Source organism: Vipera ursinii (assembly GCF_947247035.1).
Source record: "Vipera ursinii genome assembly, chromosome: Z".
In the NCBI taxonomy this organism is placed as follows: domain Eukaryota; kingdom Metazoa; phylum Chordata; class Lepidosauria; order Squamata; family Viperidae; genus Vipera; species Vipera ursinii.
The window spans coordinates 111,534,132-111,551,588 of record NC_139517.1 but is presented as its reverse complement, the minus strand read 5'-3'; the positions used below and the strand labels follow the sequence as shown (position 1 = coordinate 111,551,588).

Genomic DNA, 17,457 nt, shown 5'->3' with positions numbered 1-17,457 from the left:
GCTGGGAGGCTGGGACTCCAGATCCAATGCCACGTACCACCAGCTAGGTGCTCACGTACCACTAGTGGTACGCGTACCACCGGTTGAAAAGCCCTGTTCTAAAGGACACTTTTAATGTTATTATCTTAGTAGCCACACAAGAAATCTAGTATACCATGTAATAATATGTATATTAACACAAGGGGAAATGTAAATTAAATTATAAAATTTGAAGACAAATCCTTCATTAAGGAAAACTAATGGAACAAGGGTTACTGGGGTGTACCCAGACATTAAAGCTAATGCAGGAGATTAGCAGAAAGTATGCGTGCTTGTAGTGTTTATGTATGTTTCATGCTAAAAAAAACTCTAGTACTCCAGAATATTCTTGCATAGACTCTGCAGATAGATTGTTACTGCTATGTATGACACAGAAAAACCAGAAAGAAGCAAGAGTTGAATTAAAATTTTTGGGATTATATCTTCCTCTTTCTGGCAGCTTGATGTAAAAGATTAGATCAGAATAACACTAACAGGAAAACACATGATGTTCACCTCCATCTATGTTGTACTTTAAAAAAAATTATAAAATGATCACAAGTACCTAACGTTTAAATTATTCCGAAAAATTCAAGTTTTCATGTATATGCTTTCTGCATGTAGACTAATCTGAAATAATTTGTATAATTCCTACTTTCATTAATGTTTTGCAATGTTTCAGTAATACATGTATAAACCTATGTATAGAAACAGTGGCATTTGTCCTTATAAGATTATATCTAGGTAATATGACAACTAAAAATCTTTTTTTTCCAAAGTCTTCAATAATTACCTTAAATTCAGCTGTGTCCTTCATTTTCAATTCTGGAGTAATTCGCAAACTTTTCTGTTCAGTACTTAGCGCACGTTCTTCCATATTAAGTTGAGGAGATATAGTAATTTCTTCTCTCAGGCTTTTTAAGTCTGGTGGAAGTATTTCTACATGTTTATCTAAAATCACTGGCAATATTTTTTCCTCATCTTTTGCAGAATCAGGCAATTGCTGCTTTTCTTCTATAGATATGTCTTTCCCTGCGCTTTAAGTATAATAAAAAGCAATTATTTCCTAGGAAAAATTATAGGCAGCAGTCTTGAATTCCTTCAGTTAGTTCCCAAAGTTCTTAGTTGCAGAGAGCACAGGAGTCAATAAGGACTTCAACAGATATTTTATCGCTTTCAAAGCACTAATATTTGTGCCACAAAGGATGGAAGTTAGTGTTGGTAGTTGCAAAGAAGGGGAGGGGTTTTTTGATGGATTTTATCAATTTAAGTGTCCCCAATGAAAGCAATGGTGCAAAGTGAAGTTTGCCCTGAGAAGACTAAAGCTAAAGCAGTTTTGATTTAACAGAGCTGATGCAAACATCTTCCCATAACACCCCATTTAGGGTCCTTCATTTCGTTTCCACCAGGTTTTGTTACTTTTTGCATGTGAAGATCTCAGTGGATGCAGGAAAACATTAACAGTAGTATAGTCTTATTCAGCTGCCAATGCTCCTCTCAGGTGCAAGAAGGCTCCTCCAAAAGATGACAGACCCCTCCAGCAATCAATAATAAGAAGGTTAAGACTGTTCACTAGGCAAAGAACAAGCTAAAATTCTTAATTATTGAAATTATTTAACAAAATTGTGTCTATTTCTGCATGCATTTATATTGTGTTAATTGAAAGTGAAAAACTACATTCTGCAGTGTTTTTAATTGTCATGTGTGTATAAGTACTATATTTTCCTTTTTTATAATGCATAATTGAAAGAGAGAATTTAACTTTTTCATATACAAATATAGAAATATACCCCAAAGGTATAATATAAAAAACGTTATTCTACAGATAACAACTAAATTTGAATGTAATATAATTGTCTCCATTTATTTCTTTGCAGGCATAATGGTATTTATGTTATATATCATCTAATTTCAATAATATATGCATTACACTTGAGTAATCCTTTATGTGATAACTACCCAATCACTACACTATAGGTAGGTAGGCAGGCAGGCAGATAAATAAATAGACAGAATGTATGTGTATATGTATATGTATTTAACTGTGTGAGCAATTTGTTCCCGATTTTTAAATGGCTTATATGAATTGATTTATAGTTTATTTAGAAGTTTAATTTAAATATACTTTTCTTGTTTTCTGCAGTCATTTTCCAAAAATAATGTTGTATTTCAAATATTTTCTAACTTTATACAAATGCCAAATCAGACTTAAAAATCCATTTCTTATTTCCTGCCACGATGAAACAAAGGTAAATAAAGAAGATCCAACATTGTGTAATAGACAGAATCACTTGGTATTGCACAATTTTAGAATCTTTTAGAAGCGTAAGACACCCAGAGTAACTTGGTTGAATGGGGGACTACAGAAATTGACTGATTAATTTTGAATGAATAAACAAACAAACAAACAAACAAGCAAACATATACGTACATATTTCCCTATATATCTGAAGTGATAAAAAGTAAATTAGTTAATCCCCTTTAAAAATGCTAGACTAAATATAAAGAGATATATTTTAATTCTTTATTATATATCTATATGTGCCTAACATTCTTAATTTTGGCTGGATTAGGCCAAAATCATGTTAATCAGATTTTAGAGAACATAATTGGATAATAGTGTAACAATAGTAATTTCAAATGTTTAACAAAAATATGATTAAATGGGGAATAACTTACCCATAGTAGCCAAAGCTCTAATCACCCTTCTTAAAACTTTGTACTAAATAGTAAATTTTTATAATGCAAAGAGCGAAGTACTTTGTAGATCAGATTTTAAAGAACCTTCCAGGACACATTTCTATTATTTCTCAGCAGGAACACAGCATATATTAATTGTTCCCTTGTCAGACTGAAGTAAGACCAACATAAGAGAAAAATATCAGAGACAGGACTGCCCTACCTAGCTCTTTGCTGTCCTCTGAGGCTATCACTACATCCCAAGTATGTTTGGTCCACCTCCATGACCCATAGAATTTAAAATGCTTAAATCAGTTCAAAAATTATCTAAATTTAATTCTTCCAATCCAATGGAGGATTCTTTTTCCTCCTATATACAAGCAAGCATACAAGAAGGACCGATTCTTCCCTGCCAATCTGCTAGGACTGTTCTGCCAAATCTGTTTTAGATGTTATTCGCTATAATTTTAAATATTTTATATCAGATTTTTGTTATTTTTTGTTTCATTTTCATGAGCCATTTTGAAAATGTAATTTAACCAAAGTGGCCAAATATATTTAAATGTGTTATGAATGAATAAAGCCTAAAAAAAGAACAAAAATGGAAACAATCTTTTTCAAAACAAAACATTTCTAATGGTGTTTCAGTAGTGTCTAATAAAACTGCAGAAGATATTGGAGCTCAAAACATCTTATTTATTCATCAGCAAGACCCGGCATCCTTGTATTGGTTTTATTTCATTCCTCGTGGAAGTTTGGAAATCATTCTTCAAAGATTTTCAGGAATTCTTTTAGGACCTAAAGAGCAATCCGGGATTAATTTTAATAGATTATTCTGATGTGTTATTAACAATTATAATTGTGCTTAAACAAATTGGGATGGAATATCTCTCCAAGAAATACCATTTACAGAAAAATTGTTCTATAATGGGATCTACCATAAAATCTTTCCCTTGTTTTGATTGGCAAGACATTCCTTTAGGGAATACCGGTACTCTAAATATCAACTGAAGTCCCACAGTTAAGATTACACAATATTCCCAAACTGAAATAGTAGCTCATATGGTTACACAAGTTTACTTAGTGAAAAATCAAGGGGATATTTTCCCAGGCTCCCAAGATCTGGCCTCAGAATATTTTGAATTGAGCTTTTATTGTTCTATAGTTGGGCCCTGAAAGTAAATATCTCTTTAAATGTCTTCAAGCCAATCTTGATTCTTGGCAACATATAGTATTTCAAAAGAAGTTTGCAGTTGCCTTCTTTGTAAGGCAAGCAAGAGAGAGCAACTGAATCCAAGTCCAGGTCAGGACTAAAATGGAAAGACATCTGGTTTCTAGCCCAGTGATTTCAATCATTACATCAAGTTGGCTCTTGGACATCATATAGCTTCCTTATATTGTATAAGAGAAAAAAACATGAAACCACAAAACATATATTTTCCCCTTTTGGAATAAGTTTTTATATAATATCTGGTAATTTAATTTACTTTTTTATTTTCTTATTTTATTTAATGTTTTAATTCTTTCAGTCAGTATTTTCCAATATATCAGAAACTATAGTTTCACTCTCTATTTTTTAAAAAATAATTTTAATTTACAATAATGTACTTCTGTATTTCTGGAAAGTTCCATAAGCATGCCAAAATGCTACCTGATTGTTCAGCAGTGATTTTTCCTTTCTAGAGGCACAGGATTATAGACAGGTACAGTTTGGTATAGAAAAAAAATGGTAAATGTGACCAGAAAAACATAGTGCAATAAGTTGTTCTAAATATAAGAAATCATAATGTCATCCTGAAGAATGTTCAATTTCATTTACATTCATCCATTAAAAGACACTATGGACATTGGTTTTTTTCAAACTTCACCAAGAAATCAACATAGCAATCCACATTTCTCCCCCAAACATCTTAATCTTGTAACAGATTGAATAGTTTGTTGTATATTAACGTCCTTCAATTACGCTATCAATTAAGTTGCAGATATAGGCAATGTTATCAACAAATGTTTTATAAACAAGTTATAATGTTCAGAAGGTAATCCCTCTATTCAACATAAAAGATTGTGCATGCCAAGCAAGATATCACTTAAAACAACTCCATTGAACAGCCATGTTCTTAATTATTTCAACAGCCATCACCATACTAAAAAAGCTCTAACCTAAAATTTAATGTATGTTTCATCCATCTTCATTTGTATTTATGCCACTATTACCTAGCATTTTATTGCTTCAACTTCCTGAAACAGTGAAGGAATATGATTTCAGGTAGTCCTCACTTAAAAAAACACAATTAGGACCAGCAACTTCATTGCAAAGATAATGAGACATCATATGACCACAACAGACTTATAACATCTCTTCCACTGCAGTTACTAAGCAAATCAATAGTCATCAAAAGAGATGTCACATCAAGAGAGATGTATGACGTGTTATTGCTGGTTTTTCCACTGAAACACACAAATTAGAGTCATGAGACTGGAGGAAGTTATAATGATTATAAACAACCACCAGTTACGAACTGCCTGAGTCTCAATCATGTGACCTTGGAGATGCTATGACAGACATAACTGTAAGGACTGGTCATGAAGTTATTTTTTCAATGCAGCTGTAATTTTCAGGACCAGACAAAACAATCATTAAGTGAGGCCTAGGTGTACTTGCTTGAGGAAATGTATATTGATTATCATCTCCATCAGAAGATTCTCTACAAATTCACTTTAATAAGACTAGGTTTCTGGACATCCCTTAGAAACCATCAGAAAAAATTGGATTGATCAATTTTCAAAACCACACTGGTCTAGTTCTGTATAGGATTAGAGTTAGAGTCTAAAATATATGATGTCATGATTTGTCTGTAAAAGTGGAATAAATAAATTCCATCTAAATTTGTCCAGCAGAAATTATCAAGCCTAAAGAATGATCTATTGATATGTAAACACAATAACAGCCCAGTATTAATTCTATGAAAATGAAATCCTCGGTGTTGATGTCCCCAGAATTAAAAGTCTGGGAATTATAACGCTAAATCCCAATAAATGACTAAGATTTTAAAATGTTATCTGCACACTACTGTACACTAACAGAATCAATTTAGTAATGTGATTTAGGTGCTGAACTAGAAATATGTGATCAGGTATTCTAGCCCCCCTCCCCCTTTAGGCATGAAAGTCACTCTGAAGGCCTGTTATTTTTCTCTCAGCCCAATCCACTTTATAGGGTTGTTGGAGGGGGAGATAGGGAAGCAGGATGATTTCTGGAGTTGTACAAAATAAAGACAGGATATAAATCTAATAAATACATAGAGCTTCCATGCTCTTTTAACTCTCCAGATCCAGAAAAAAACCCACTCAAAATCAAGATCTTACAAGGAAGTTTATCTCAAGGGAAAAACAGAATTGTTTGAGAAGCCCAAACAATGATCTGCATTTTGATAACAACCCCATATTTATTTTTAATTAAAAAGCATGAAGACATCACTAAGGAAAAGAAATTTCTAAACTATAAACCAAGCACACTAACAGAAATATATCTAAAACTAATACGATGTGGGGTTTTTTACATATCACCTTAATCTATAGCAATAGCCCATCCAATCCCAATGTTGACCTGCTCTGTGTGAAACTATCACCGGCTAAGAGAAATATCAAAAGTGAAATGAGCACTGAATTGATCCATGGATAAAAAGAAGAGATTTTGAAAATTTCCAGTTTTTTAAATTGAAAAGGCATACATCAGAATTGTCCTAAATTCACAAAAATATCAGAGCAGAATTCATTGTAAAGACAAATACTAGCTCAACGTAAAAAAAACCCCAAACTGCATAATGAGAGGCAATAACTTTCAGATCCATTGTACTATAAGAAAAATTGTTTTAGAATTCATTCGACCTAAATTGAGATACAAACAAAAGACTGAGAGCAATATAGAAAGTTCAAAACTATAAAGAACTTAATATTATTTCCCAATAAAATGAAAGTTGCTATTACTGTATTTCCAAATAAAATGAAATAGAAAAGCTGTATAAAAAAATTATCAAACTCTCCAACATAAAATATTAAATTCATACTATATATTATATATAAACCACCAAAATCTAAAATATTATGAACTATATGTTTAGTAAAAATTAACAGGACAATTAAATTAAATTAAAGATTTTAAGCCATTATCAAAATATTTTTATTTGTTTTAAACATTAAGTGTAATAAGGAAAGTGTTTGCTGATTGAGCTCAGTGCTGATCTTGTACATAGGCAGAATCTAAAACTCTTAAATTATTGAGAATTTATATAAGTTTTTTACAGAATCCAAATCTGCTGTTTAGCTATTTAAGCAACTGAAGAATTGTTTTAGGATTGACAACTTACAAGCATGGAATAAAAATGTTTAATGCAATATATTATCTAAACAAATTCATCAAAAAAAATTATATTATTGGACAGTCCAACAATTTTTAAGATATATTAATTTTTTTTATATTTGAATGTAATAAAATTGAAATAACTTTCATATCCATGATTTGGACTTGCTCTTTGGCTGTCCCAGTTTAGTTTAATATCTGTATTTTTATCATTATGTGCTGAGAAGGCAATTGATAAATTAATATTTAAAGATATGAATGTATTGTTTAACTACATTAAACATACAGTAACAGTATTACTGAAAAACGTAAACTTGTCTGAGATCACACTTGATAAAAATGTGCAGTTGGAAAAAAGATATAACTTCAGGGATAAAATTCTGTACTTTTGTACTTTCAGCCCGTAAAGTGATTTGAAAAATATTTCAATAACAAAAATGCTATTATTAAAAGTTAAGAACCACAACTGTACACTGAACTAAATTATATATGATATTTCTTAGGCATGAGGCAAAAACTTCTTTACTAGCTGGAAATGATTGTAAAGGAGTTGTTCATTACTGAAAGATATGATTCTTCATGATACTATTTTACTACATTATCAATATTTAATATTTACCCCTTTAAACGTCGCTTCTTCATTTCAGAAGAATCCTTGCGTTTTGCCACATCTTTGAAATCAACCTTTGAAAAAAAATATAATCAATTTCTGCATGTTTGCATACAAGAAGCTTGGAAAATTTCCTTTACCTTAATGTATCATATCAAATGAACTATCATCAATGCCTCATCCAAGTGAATATTCTAAGATTATTTGATACCATTTGTCCAAAAATATAAATTCTTCTGCCTTGAAAACGGGCTTAGATTAGAAGATCTCCAAGGTCCCTTCCAGTCCTATGATTCTATCTTCAAATTTCATTTTGGCAAAGAATATTAATTATGAGTCCTATATATTGATTATTTGTGAACAAATTAATATAAGCCTTTATTTGTATGTTGTTAAGAAATGAACTTTCCTCTCTATTTAAATGTTTTTGGAACATGATGAATCAAAATATTCAAGATTGTAAATAAATTTAAAAGTTTAATTTTTAGATATTTGAAAGAAGGATTTCTTTTCTTCCTCTTTCTTAGTAAGGAAACTTAATGTTTAGATTTTCTCCTGCTGAGATTTAGGGGACCTTAGAAGTTTCAAAATGCAATCAAATGTATGGCAGAACAGATTATAATCCAAGTTATTAATATTAATATGCAAAGAATATGGTGAAAACAACTTGGGTAATTTTAAGTGTTTTTTTAAGTGTTTTTCCTTTCTTTCCTTGCAAAGAAAGATTTCTCAATGTAAAGATTGCAGCATAAATTTTCTTTGGAATAAAAGAATCAAACCTATCCAAAATAACCTTGTAAAATGTAATCTCAACAATTATCTGGTCTTGTCCAACCAGCATCAATCTCAGAATGGAACTAAGTTGTTTATTTTCCAGATTCTTAGAAAATTATTCATGACAGACTTTTAAATATTCATCCTTTTAACTTTTGTATGTAGTGCTTTTATTGCCCTGTATACCGCCCTGAGTCCTTCGGGAGAAGGGCGGTATAGAAATTCAATTATAAATAAATAAATAAATAAATCCCATCTATCCTTAAAGTCACATGTAATGTGATAAGATGTAGTAAAGAACATAGAAATACTGGTGTTTCACGATTTTTATCATCATAGTGTAGACCCAAACATAAGTTCTAACACAACTAGTCAGAAATGCTTCTAGTTTTATGCCTGAGGCCCTATGGATATCTCTTGGTTCATTCTCTAGGGCTTCTCGGTTAGTAAGATAAGGAATCTGAATCAGAAAAAAGTGCTTTTGAAACTTTCACCTAAATGCAACCATCCACTGCTAATTTGGAAAACTCACAAGTAGCCTCTGGGATCTAAGCAATGTTATTATATATTTGGAAAAAAACTAAAATCCTTGTAAACCAATGTAGAACACCAGTAGCACAATCCATTAATCTGAAGGGTGGATCATTAATAAATTGGTCTTATTCTCTGACTAATAAAAGAAGTTACTATCTAAGCTATTTCTTCTGAACAGAAACATGGCCCCATTAGCTAACATCCTGTATGATCTCTTGGTTAACATGACATCAGATAGAAAAGGTGAAACTTTGCTCAGATATCATCCTCTAAATTTTGGAATCCAAAGACTTAGATTAGAAACCTAATGGCTGATACACCTTAAAGCTGAAATGCAGGTTCAACGGAAAGTCTTAAACAGAACAAAGTTCCTTTTTTTTGAAGTAGTCCTCAACTTACAAACATAATTGAGCCCAACTGATACTGATACAGTTGTTATGTGACTTTTACCCAATTTTACAACCTTTCTTATCATAGTTGTTAAGTGAATCACCAGTTATTAACACGGTTGTTAAGTGAATCTGGCTTCCTCACTGACTTTGCTCGTCAGGTGGCCGTAAAAGGCGATCACATGACCCCGGGACACTGCAACCATCATAAATATGAACCGGTTGTCAAGTGCCTGAATTTTGATCATGTAACCAGGGGATGCTCCTAGTCTTAAGTGTGGAAAATGGTCATGTCACTTTTTTCAGTGCCCTTATAACTTTTAACAGTCACTAAAAAAATGATTATTAAGTCGAAAACTATCTGTATTTTGTTAGTTCAGATAAATTTGGTGTAAAACATTAGAAACAACATTGCTTACCGTCTCAGTTTTTATTTTCCCAGATTCTTCCTTTTTTTTATCAATATCCTCAGATTGGGAAGCTTGTTTTAAAAGCTTTTCCGTAACACCAGCTGATCCTTTTTGTTTAGAAAGTTCCTGACTTTTTCGGGGAAGCATTTCACTTGTTTTTCCTGTGTCAATTTTTTGTAATTTGGGGGTTGTTTTTTCTGTCCCACTAATAGGTACTTCTCTTAAATCATCTCCTTTAACTTTCCCTTTTGAGGCTTTCTTGACTTTCTTTGGTACCTCTTCCACACCTGCTGATAAAGGGAACTGCCAGTCTGGAATAGTTGGAGGTATTTCAGCAAGTTGAATCTTTGCCTTTTCAACTTCCTGTATATTTTAAGTGAAATACATAACAATTTCATCAGGTTTCATAGTCTTTAAACTTGAGATTTTCAACACAGCATTCTAAATATGTGAGGGTAATGACAGACATATAATCCTCTCCTTGTGCTAATTTTTTTTTAGAAAATATTTTGCCCTTTGCCTCTAATTCCTTGCTGGGCCTTTGTTATCAGATTTCTATTCTGATTGAATAGCTAACAATTGTCAATACCTCCAACACTTTCTACCCAGAAAGAAAACAAAGAGATGACAGTGACCTCTTAATACTATGCACCAAAATCCTCTCTGTCCAATGTTCACAAGTTTATTATCTTCCTCCAGTTTTTTTGATATCATGGAGGAAAACTCCAGAACTGCTAAATGTCTCTTTAAATTTTATTGCAACATGACACTCTCCAGTTACAGGATTTTCTGCCAACAATGCTGTAATTTCCCAGACTTATGATATTGAGGGTCTTCAAGAAAACTTTTCTGGAGGTAAGTTCTGAGGCAACTCAGGAGTTCATGGCTATCATGACAACCATGAGCCTGTACTAGGTCATCCAAATTCCAACCCAGGACAATGGTCATCTACTTATCTGGTTTTTCCTTTCACCACTGTCCACTGCAAGCAGGTAGGATTTAGACTGGTCAGCCATCAGTGATAAATGGACCCTAATGGATTTCAGAGGGAACTAGGGGCTATTCCTGTTGGTCTGCTGTACGGTCTTCCTGAAGCCTTTGTTGCTACTTGGAACAAGAGGCTCACCAAGGTGTTAGATCAGATCACGCATAGTTGATCTCTCCTCTCTTCTGACTCCCATCACTTACTGTCTTTCACAGAAGAGCAAAAGGAGATGGAAAAGAAGAAGAAATGTCCAGAGATACCAGCACAGTGAAGGATGAACTCAATCTATTATAGATTAGAACTACTGTAATGACCTAGTGGCAGTAAGGGCAAGGAAGGGACAATACTTCTCTGCCCCTTATTACATCTGCAAATAGCTGTCTGGTGGCCTTGTTTTATGTGATACATGACCTCTTGGATAAGGAAGATCATTTTATAGGACTATACAGAAGAATTCTCTCAGCATCTGTCAGACAGTAACTTACATTCATTCTGAGTTGGACACTGGCTTTGTTGAAGGTCCCATGTCTGGGAACAGTTTGAACCAGATGGGCCTGAGGAAGTAGGGAGACTCTTTCTGGCTATGAGCTCAGCCACCAGTTCTTTGAACTCATGCCCTTTCTGGATAACTAAAGCTGTCTGACTCTGACTCTAAAGAAGCTGCTCCAGCTGAAATGGGGGAATATGAATATGAAATGGGGGAATATGTGAGAAAAACAAGCCAGGAATCACTTTGAGGTTGATCAAACATAGACACTATCAAAACAGCTGGAGCAGTCAGATGACAAGGCATAGCCCCCAAGATCTCGGACCTAGTAAGTAGGAAAGAGAGGAAAATAAAGATGCTCAATCTCCATGCCAAACAAAGGAATAACTAACCTAATTAAAGTTAGCTGGCTGCACCCTGATTTAAGAGGCAGATCTGGCCTATGTTTCATTGTTCAACAAGTGTCTGATATCCTCCTTGTAAATCCTGATTGTGAAACTGTGACCATTCAACTTGCTGACAAACCTGACTTGATTCTCTGAACTTCAAACTGGATTTTGACTTCTCTCCTGCATGTTCCTGTTAAAAATTAAACTATACAAGGAGTCTTCTTTCCAAGAGACTTATTTTGATTTACATTATTTCCCTTCTCTATTGTTATCTTCTCAGAATTGAGTAAATTCTTTGCTCACCGAGTGTGTGTGTGTGTGTGTGTGTGTGTGTGTGTGTGCAAGAGAGAGAGAGGGAGGGTGGGAGGGAGAGAAATTGAGATCTGAAACAGGACACCTCAGGGGAGGTTGTGTGGGTAAGTTGTAGTGGTGGTGAACTCTTTCTTGGGTGAGGGGATTGTTCCTCTACCTCTTAAGAAGGCACTGGTTCACCCTTCCTCATGAAGCCATTGCAGGATCTCTCCATAATGGAAAATCTCCAACCGGTATCTAACCTCCTATTTTAGCAGAAGCTGATTGAGAAAATGGTCATGCAGAGACCCATGGAAGCAGATTATCTGGACCTCCTTCAGTAAAGATTCAGGTCTGGGTATGGGACAATGGGATGTGAATTGTATGTCCAGCCTTATACTACTTGATCTCTCAGTGTCCTGAATACCATCAACCATGGTGACTTTCCAAATCAGCTTTGAGGATTAGGGTCATTCAGAGAGTATTGTGCTGTTTCTCTTTACTTTCTCTGGGATGGATACCAGTTGGTGTTTATTGGGAGCGAGAGATACCAACCCCCAACATCCATGTGAGGCGCCATGGGGACTGGTACTCACTCTATCCCTATTTAACATCTACATCAGAGGCCCCCAACCTTTTAGGCACCAGGGAGCAGTTTCATGGAAGACAATTGTTCCATAGATCAGAGTGGAGGGGGGAGGTATTAGGATGATTCAACCGCATTACATTTGTTATATTTTTTTAAAAAATAAATAAACAAATAAATAATGCACTTTACTTCTATTACTATTACATGGTAATATATAATGAAACAATTATACAGTATAGTTCACCAATAAACTCCCCTCCGCCCAGTGCGTTCCCACAGAGAGGGCCTCCTCAGGGTGCCTCCGGTCAGAGAATGCCGGCTGGTGGCCCCCAGGGGGAGGGCCTTCTCTGTGGGCGCCCCGGCTTTGTGGAATCAGCTGCCGGTGGAGCTCCGGATGGCACCGGATCTCCGCTCCTTCCGGCGCGGGTTAAAGACCCACCTATTTGAACAAGCTGGCCTGGCCTGATGGGGAGTTAATTTGGGTTTTAAATTTTGCTATCTTTTATTGTTTTATCGTGGGCATTAATTTAATTCTATTTTAACTTTTGTAGTTTTGTATTTTTATCATATGCCCTGTTCACCTCCCTGAGTCCCTTGGGAGAAGGGCGGTATAAAAATTTAATAATAAAAAAAAAATAATGCAGAATCAGTGGGAGTCCTTAACTTGTTTTTAATGCAACTAGATCAGACATTTCAAACTCGCGACATCACATGATGTCACGCAATGTATCAGAGCTTTTTCTCCACTGCCGGCAATAGGGTGGGTGTCAGAATCCATTGATATCACATTCATAAATGTATGATTAAAATATTGTGCCTACCGGGATTCTGCCATACTGGTAGAAGGAGGGGGGATTGTTTATTCAGTCTATCTGTAGCTGCTTTCAAAGAACCTTTGATCTGGGGAAACAAATGGGGGGAAGTGATCTGTCTGTTGGGGCTGTAGGAACAAAGGAATACACAAAGTTCCTTTCTTCCCATGGAAGGACCTGACAACCAAATTGATGGGATCCTAACCAAATGGAGTTTTGAGGGGAGTGGGTTGAACCAGGAATGCTTATATAGATTTGAAATGTGACTCAAGACCAGATCCTGTCTCATATCTCCACAACCAATCTTATCCTTAGTACATTTTTTTCCTTTTGGACAACTCGGCTCCAAGAGTCCTTATTTCCTAAGATGTGAATTGGGGTGGGTCCTGACAGGGAGCGCAATTTTGGGATGATGTGTCCGGCCCGCAGGCCGGCAGTTTGAAACTCCTGAACTAGACTGTCCCATCTGGGGGTGATGGGAGACAGCGACACCTGAAGTGTATTGCTTATTCCAGTCTTCTGCATAATCTGGTTTTGTAGAACAGAATAGAGCTGGAAAGGCCTGTAGAGGTCTTCTAGTCCAGCCCCCCATTCAAGCAGGAGAACCTATACTGTCTCAGAAGGTGAATGTCTAATCTCTTCTTAAAAATCTCCAGTGATGGGAGCGCCCACGATTTCTGAAGGCAAGCTGTTCGACCGGTTGTCCTCACTGTCAGGAAGTTTCTCCTTAATTCCAGACTGCTTCTCTCTTTGGTCAGTTTCCAACCATTGTTTTTCAACCTTCCCTCTGGTGCTTTAGTGAACAACCTAGCCCCCTCTGCATTGTGGCAGTCCCTCAGATACCGAAAGACGGCTATCATATCTCCCTTATTTCTTCTTTTCTTTAGATTAGTCAAACCAAGTCCTGCAGCTGTTCTTCATATGTTTTTGTCTCCAGGCCTTTGATCATCTTAGCTGCTCTTCTCTGAATTTTTTCCAAACTCTCAACATCTTTTTTGTGATATGGTGACCAAAATTGGCTGCAGTATTCCAGGTGTGGTCTTACTAGGTTTTTATAAAGCATACTAATACTTCACATGCTCTTGATTCTAAGATTCTGTTTATACAATCCAGGATTGGATTAGCTTTTTTGGCTCCTGCTGCACAAGGCTGGCTCATAGTCAAGTGATCATCCACTAGGGCTCCAAGGTCCCTCTCACAGTTACTGTTTATAAGCCAGGTCTCGCCAAATCTGTATTTGTACCTTTGGTTTTTCCTGCCTAAACATAAGACTTTGCTTTTCTCACATTGAAACTCATTTTGTTGGATAGGGCCCACTGTTCAAGTTTGTCAAGATCTTTATGGATCCTGAGTTATTTTTCTGGGGTGTTGGCTATTCCTGTCTGTTTGGTGTCATCTGCAAATTTGGTGAGTTCCCCTTCAATTCCCTTATCTAAGTCATTGATGAAGATATTGAAGAGTACTGGGCCTAAGACAGAACCTTGTGGTACCCCACTGCTTACTTCTCTCCATGTGGATGTAGTGCCACTGAAGACTACTCATTGAGTACAGTTTGCCAGCCAGCTACAGATCCATCTGGTGATGATGTTGTCTATTCCACCTTTTCCTAGCTTACCAAGGAGTAGTTTGAGGTCTACTTTATCAAATGCCTTGCTGAAATCTAAGTATACTACGTCCACTGCGTTTCACTGGTCTACTAGTTTAGTCACTTTATCAAAGAATGAGATAAGATTGGTTTGTTATGATTCATTTTTAACAAACCTGTAGTGGCTACTAATTATGGATTTGTTTGCTTCTAGTTCTTAACAGATCTGTTTTTTGATAATCTTTTCTAGGATCTTCCCAGGTATTGATGTTAAACTGATTGGTCTGTAGTTTCCTGAGTCGGTTTTTTCCCCCCTTTCTTGAAGATGGGAACCACCATCAGCCCTTTTCCAATTCTCAGGTACTTCCCCGGTGCTCCATGATTTATGAAAGATGTGGTGCAGTGGTTCTGAGATAACATCTACCAACTCTTTCAGAACTCTGGGGTGTAACCTGTCAGGTCCTGATGATTTATATTCGTCAAGGTTGGATAGGTATTCTCTTACTATTTTTTTACTTATTTTAATTTTTGTTTCTAGTATGTCTTTTGCAATGGTTTCTTTGGTATGTTGGGCTATAGTTTCTTTTTTGTGTGAAGACTGATGCAAAGTATGAGTTAAGAAGCTATGCTTTCTTCCTGTTCCCTGTAATTTCCTTGCCATTTTCTCTCTTTAGTGGGCCTACAGTTTCCTTGACTTTTTTTGTGTTGTTAATATGTTGGAAGAAACTTTTTTTATTGTCCTTGATTTCTGTTTGCTTTCCTGACTTTATCTTTGCATGTTTTGGCTGTCTGCTGATAATCGGCCTTAGTTATGTGCCCCTCTTTCCATTTTTTGTATTTGTCCTTTTTGCCTTTCAGTTTGTTAGAGAGATCTTTGTGCAGCCATGCTGGTTTCTTCTTAGATTTCTTCTTTTTATTTCTCAATGGTATTGTACTGGTCTGGGCTTTTGTGATCGCATTTTTCAGGGTTTCCCACGCTTCTTGGGTTGTTTTTCCCTTTAGCATTTTCCTTCATGGGTCTTTCCTAGGTTCTCTCTGAGTTTGCTAAAGTCAGCTCTTTTGAAGCTTCAGACATTGGTTGAATTATTTTCTATTGCTAGTGTTTTCATTATATTAAATTCCAGTATGACGTGGTCACTTTCACCCAAGGTTCAGGCAATTTCAATTCCCTCTATCACTTCTTCTCTATTTGTAAGGATTAGGTCCAGTATAGCTTTACGTCTAGTTCCCTCCTCCACCTTTTGGGTGATAAAGTTGTTGGCTAGGTTGGTTAGCAATCTATTTGATCTCCCACTCACTGCAGTTTGTCTCCCAGTTGATATCTGACAAGGACAAGACAAGGATGCCCTCTCTCGCTGTTGCTGTTTATATACACAATGGAAATTTTAGCTAGAGTAGTAAGGCAAGAGGAGCAGATCAAAGGGCTTGAGATTAAGAAGGAAATATACAAACTCCAAGCATACGCTGATGATTTAGTATTTATATTGGAAGATCCAGAACAATCAGGTCAGAAACTATTTGAAATACTGGAGGAGTATAGAGATTCGGCAGGCTTGAAAATAAATAGAAACAAAACAAAGATCATAGCTAAAAATCTGACCAATACACAAAAAGAAAATCTCACCAAAAATTAGGTATACAAATAGTTCCTAAAATAAAATATCTGGGAATTGTTATTTCTGCACATTGCTCATCAATCAAAGAGGACAATTATGGAAAATTAGTAAAGCAAATAAAAGTTGACTTAGACCGCTGGAAAAATCTAAATCTTTCACTTCTTGGAAGAATCTCGGCAGTGAAAATGAGCATTCTACCTAAAATGATATTTTTGTTTCAAAATATTCCAATCCGATTAGATAATTTTTTTTAAAGAGTTGAATAAACTAACTTTAGATTTGTGTGGCAAGGAAAGAAGGTGAGAATAAAACATAAGTCTCTACAGTATGCCAAAGAGAGAGGGGGATTAGGTTTTCCGGATTGGGAGCTGTATTATCAAGCAGCGGCCCTGACGTGGATTAGGGACTGGATCACTTTGGAAAACAAAAGATGTCTATATTTAGAGGGGCATGACCTTCAGCAGGGTTGGCATGCCCATTTATGGACAGGGAAAAGCAAGAACCAGCAATACTTCCTGAGACACAAAGTTCGGCAAGAGCTAATAAAAAGCTGTAATACTGTTAAATGCCAACACTATATAGAAGCTCCAGGTTGGCTTTCAATATTAGAAGCAGTCACATACCCCAACTTACATAGGCAAGATAAAGTTATCACATATAAAGACATTTTGTCAGAGAAAGGTCATCTAAAGCAAAGACAAGAGTTGAGACAGCAGGGAAATGTTTTTGCAAAGTCGCGTGGTCACACAGAGAGACGGACACTTGAGCTGGGTAGTAACTTCTTTATTGGATCAGGAATGAAGCTGGGGCAAAGGGGTTACCTGGCGTCTATTTATACCTGCCCAGGTGAATCGCAACCAATAGATTCAAACCTGGGGCTTCCCGCCAGTGCAGGTGGCCAATGGATTTAAACCCTGGTTTCCTGCCAG

General features: G+C 35.7%; 1 protein-coding gene across 1 annotated transcript in view; it reads right to left on the bottom strand.

Moving 5' to 3' along the window:
* The window catches only part of CCDC7 (coiled-coil domain containing 7), a 297,769-nt gene that overhangs the window by 225,206 nt on the left and 55,106 nt on the right, over positions 1-17,457 (bottom strand). Inside the window, 3 exon segments of the mRNA XM_083379044.1 lie at positions 812-1,055; positions 7,677-7,741; positions 9,784-10,137. Of these exon segments, the coding sequence (XP_083235170.1) occupies positions 812-1,055; positions 7,677-7,741; positions 9,784-10,137 (663 nt within the window).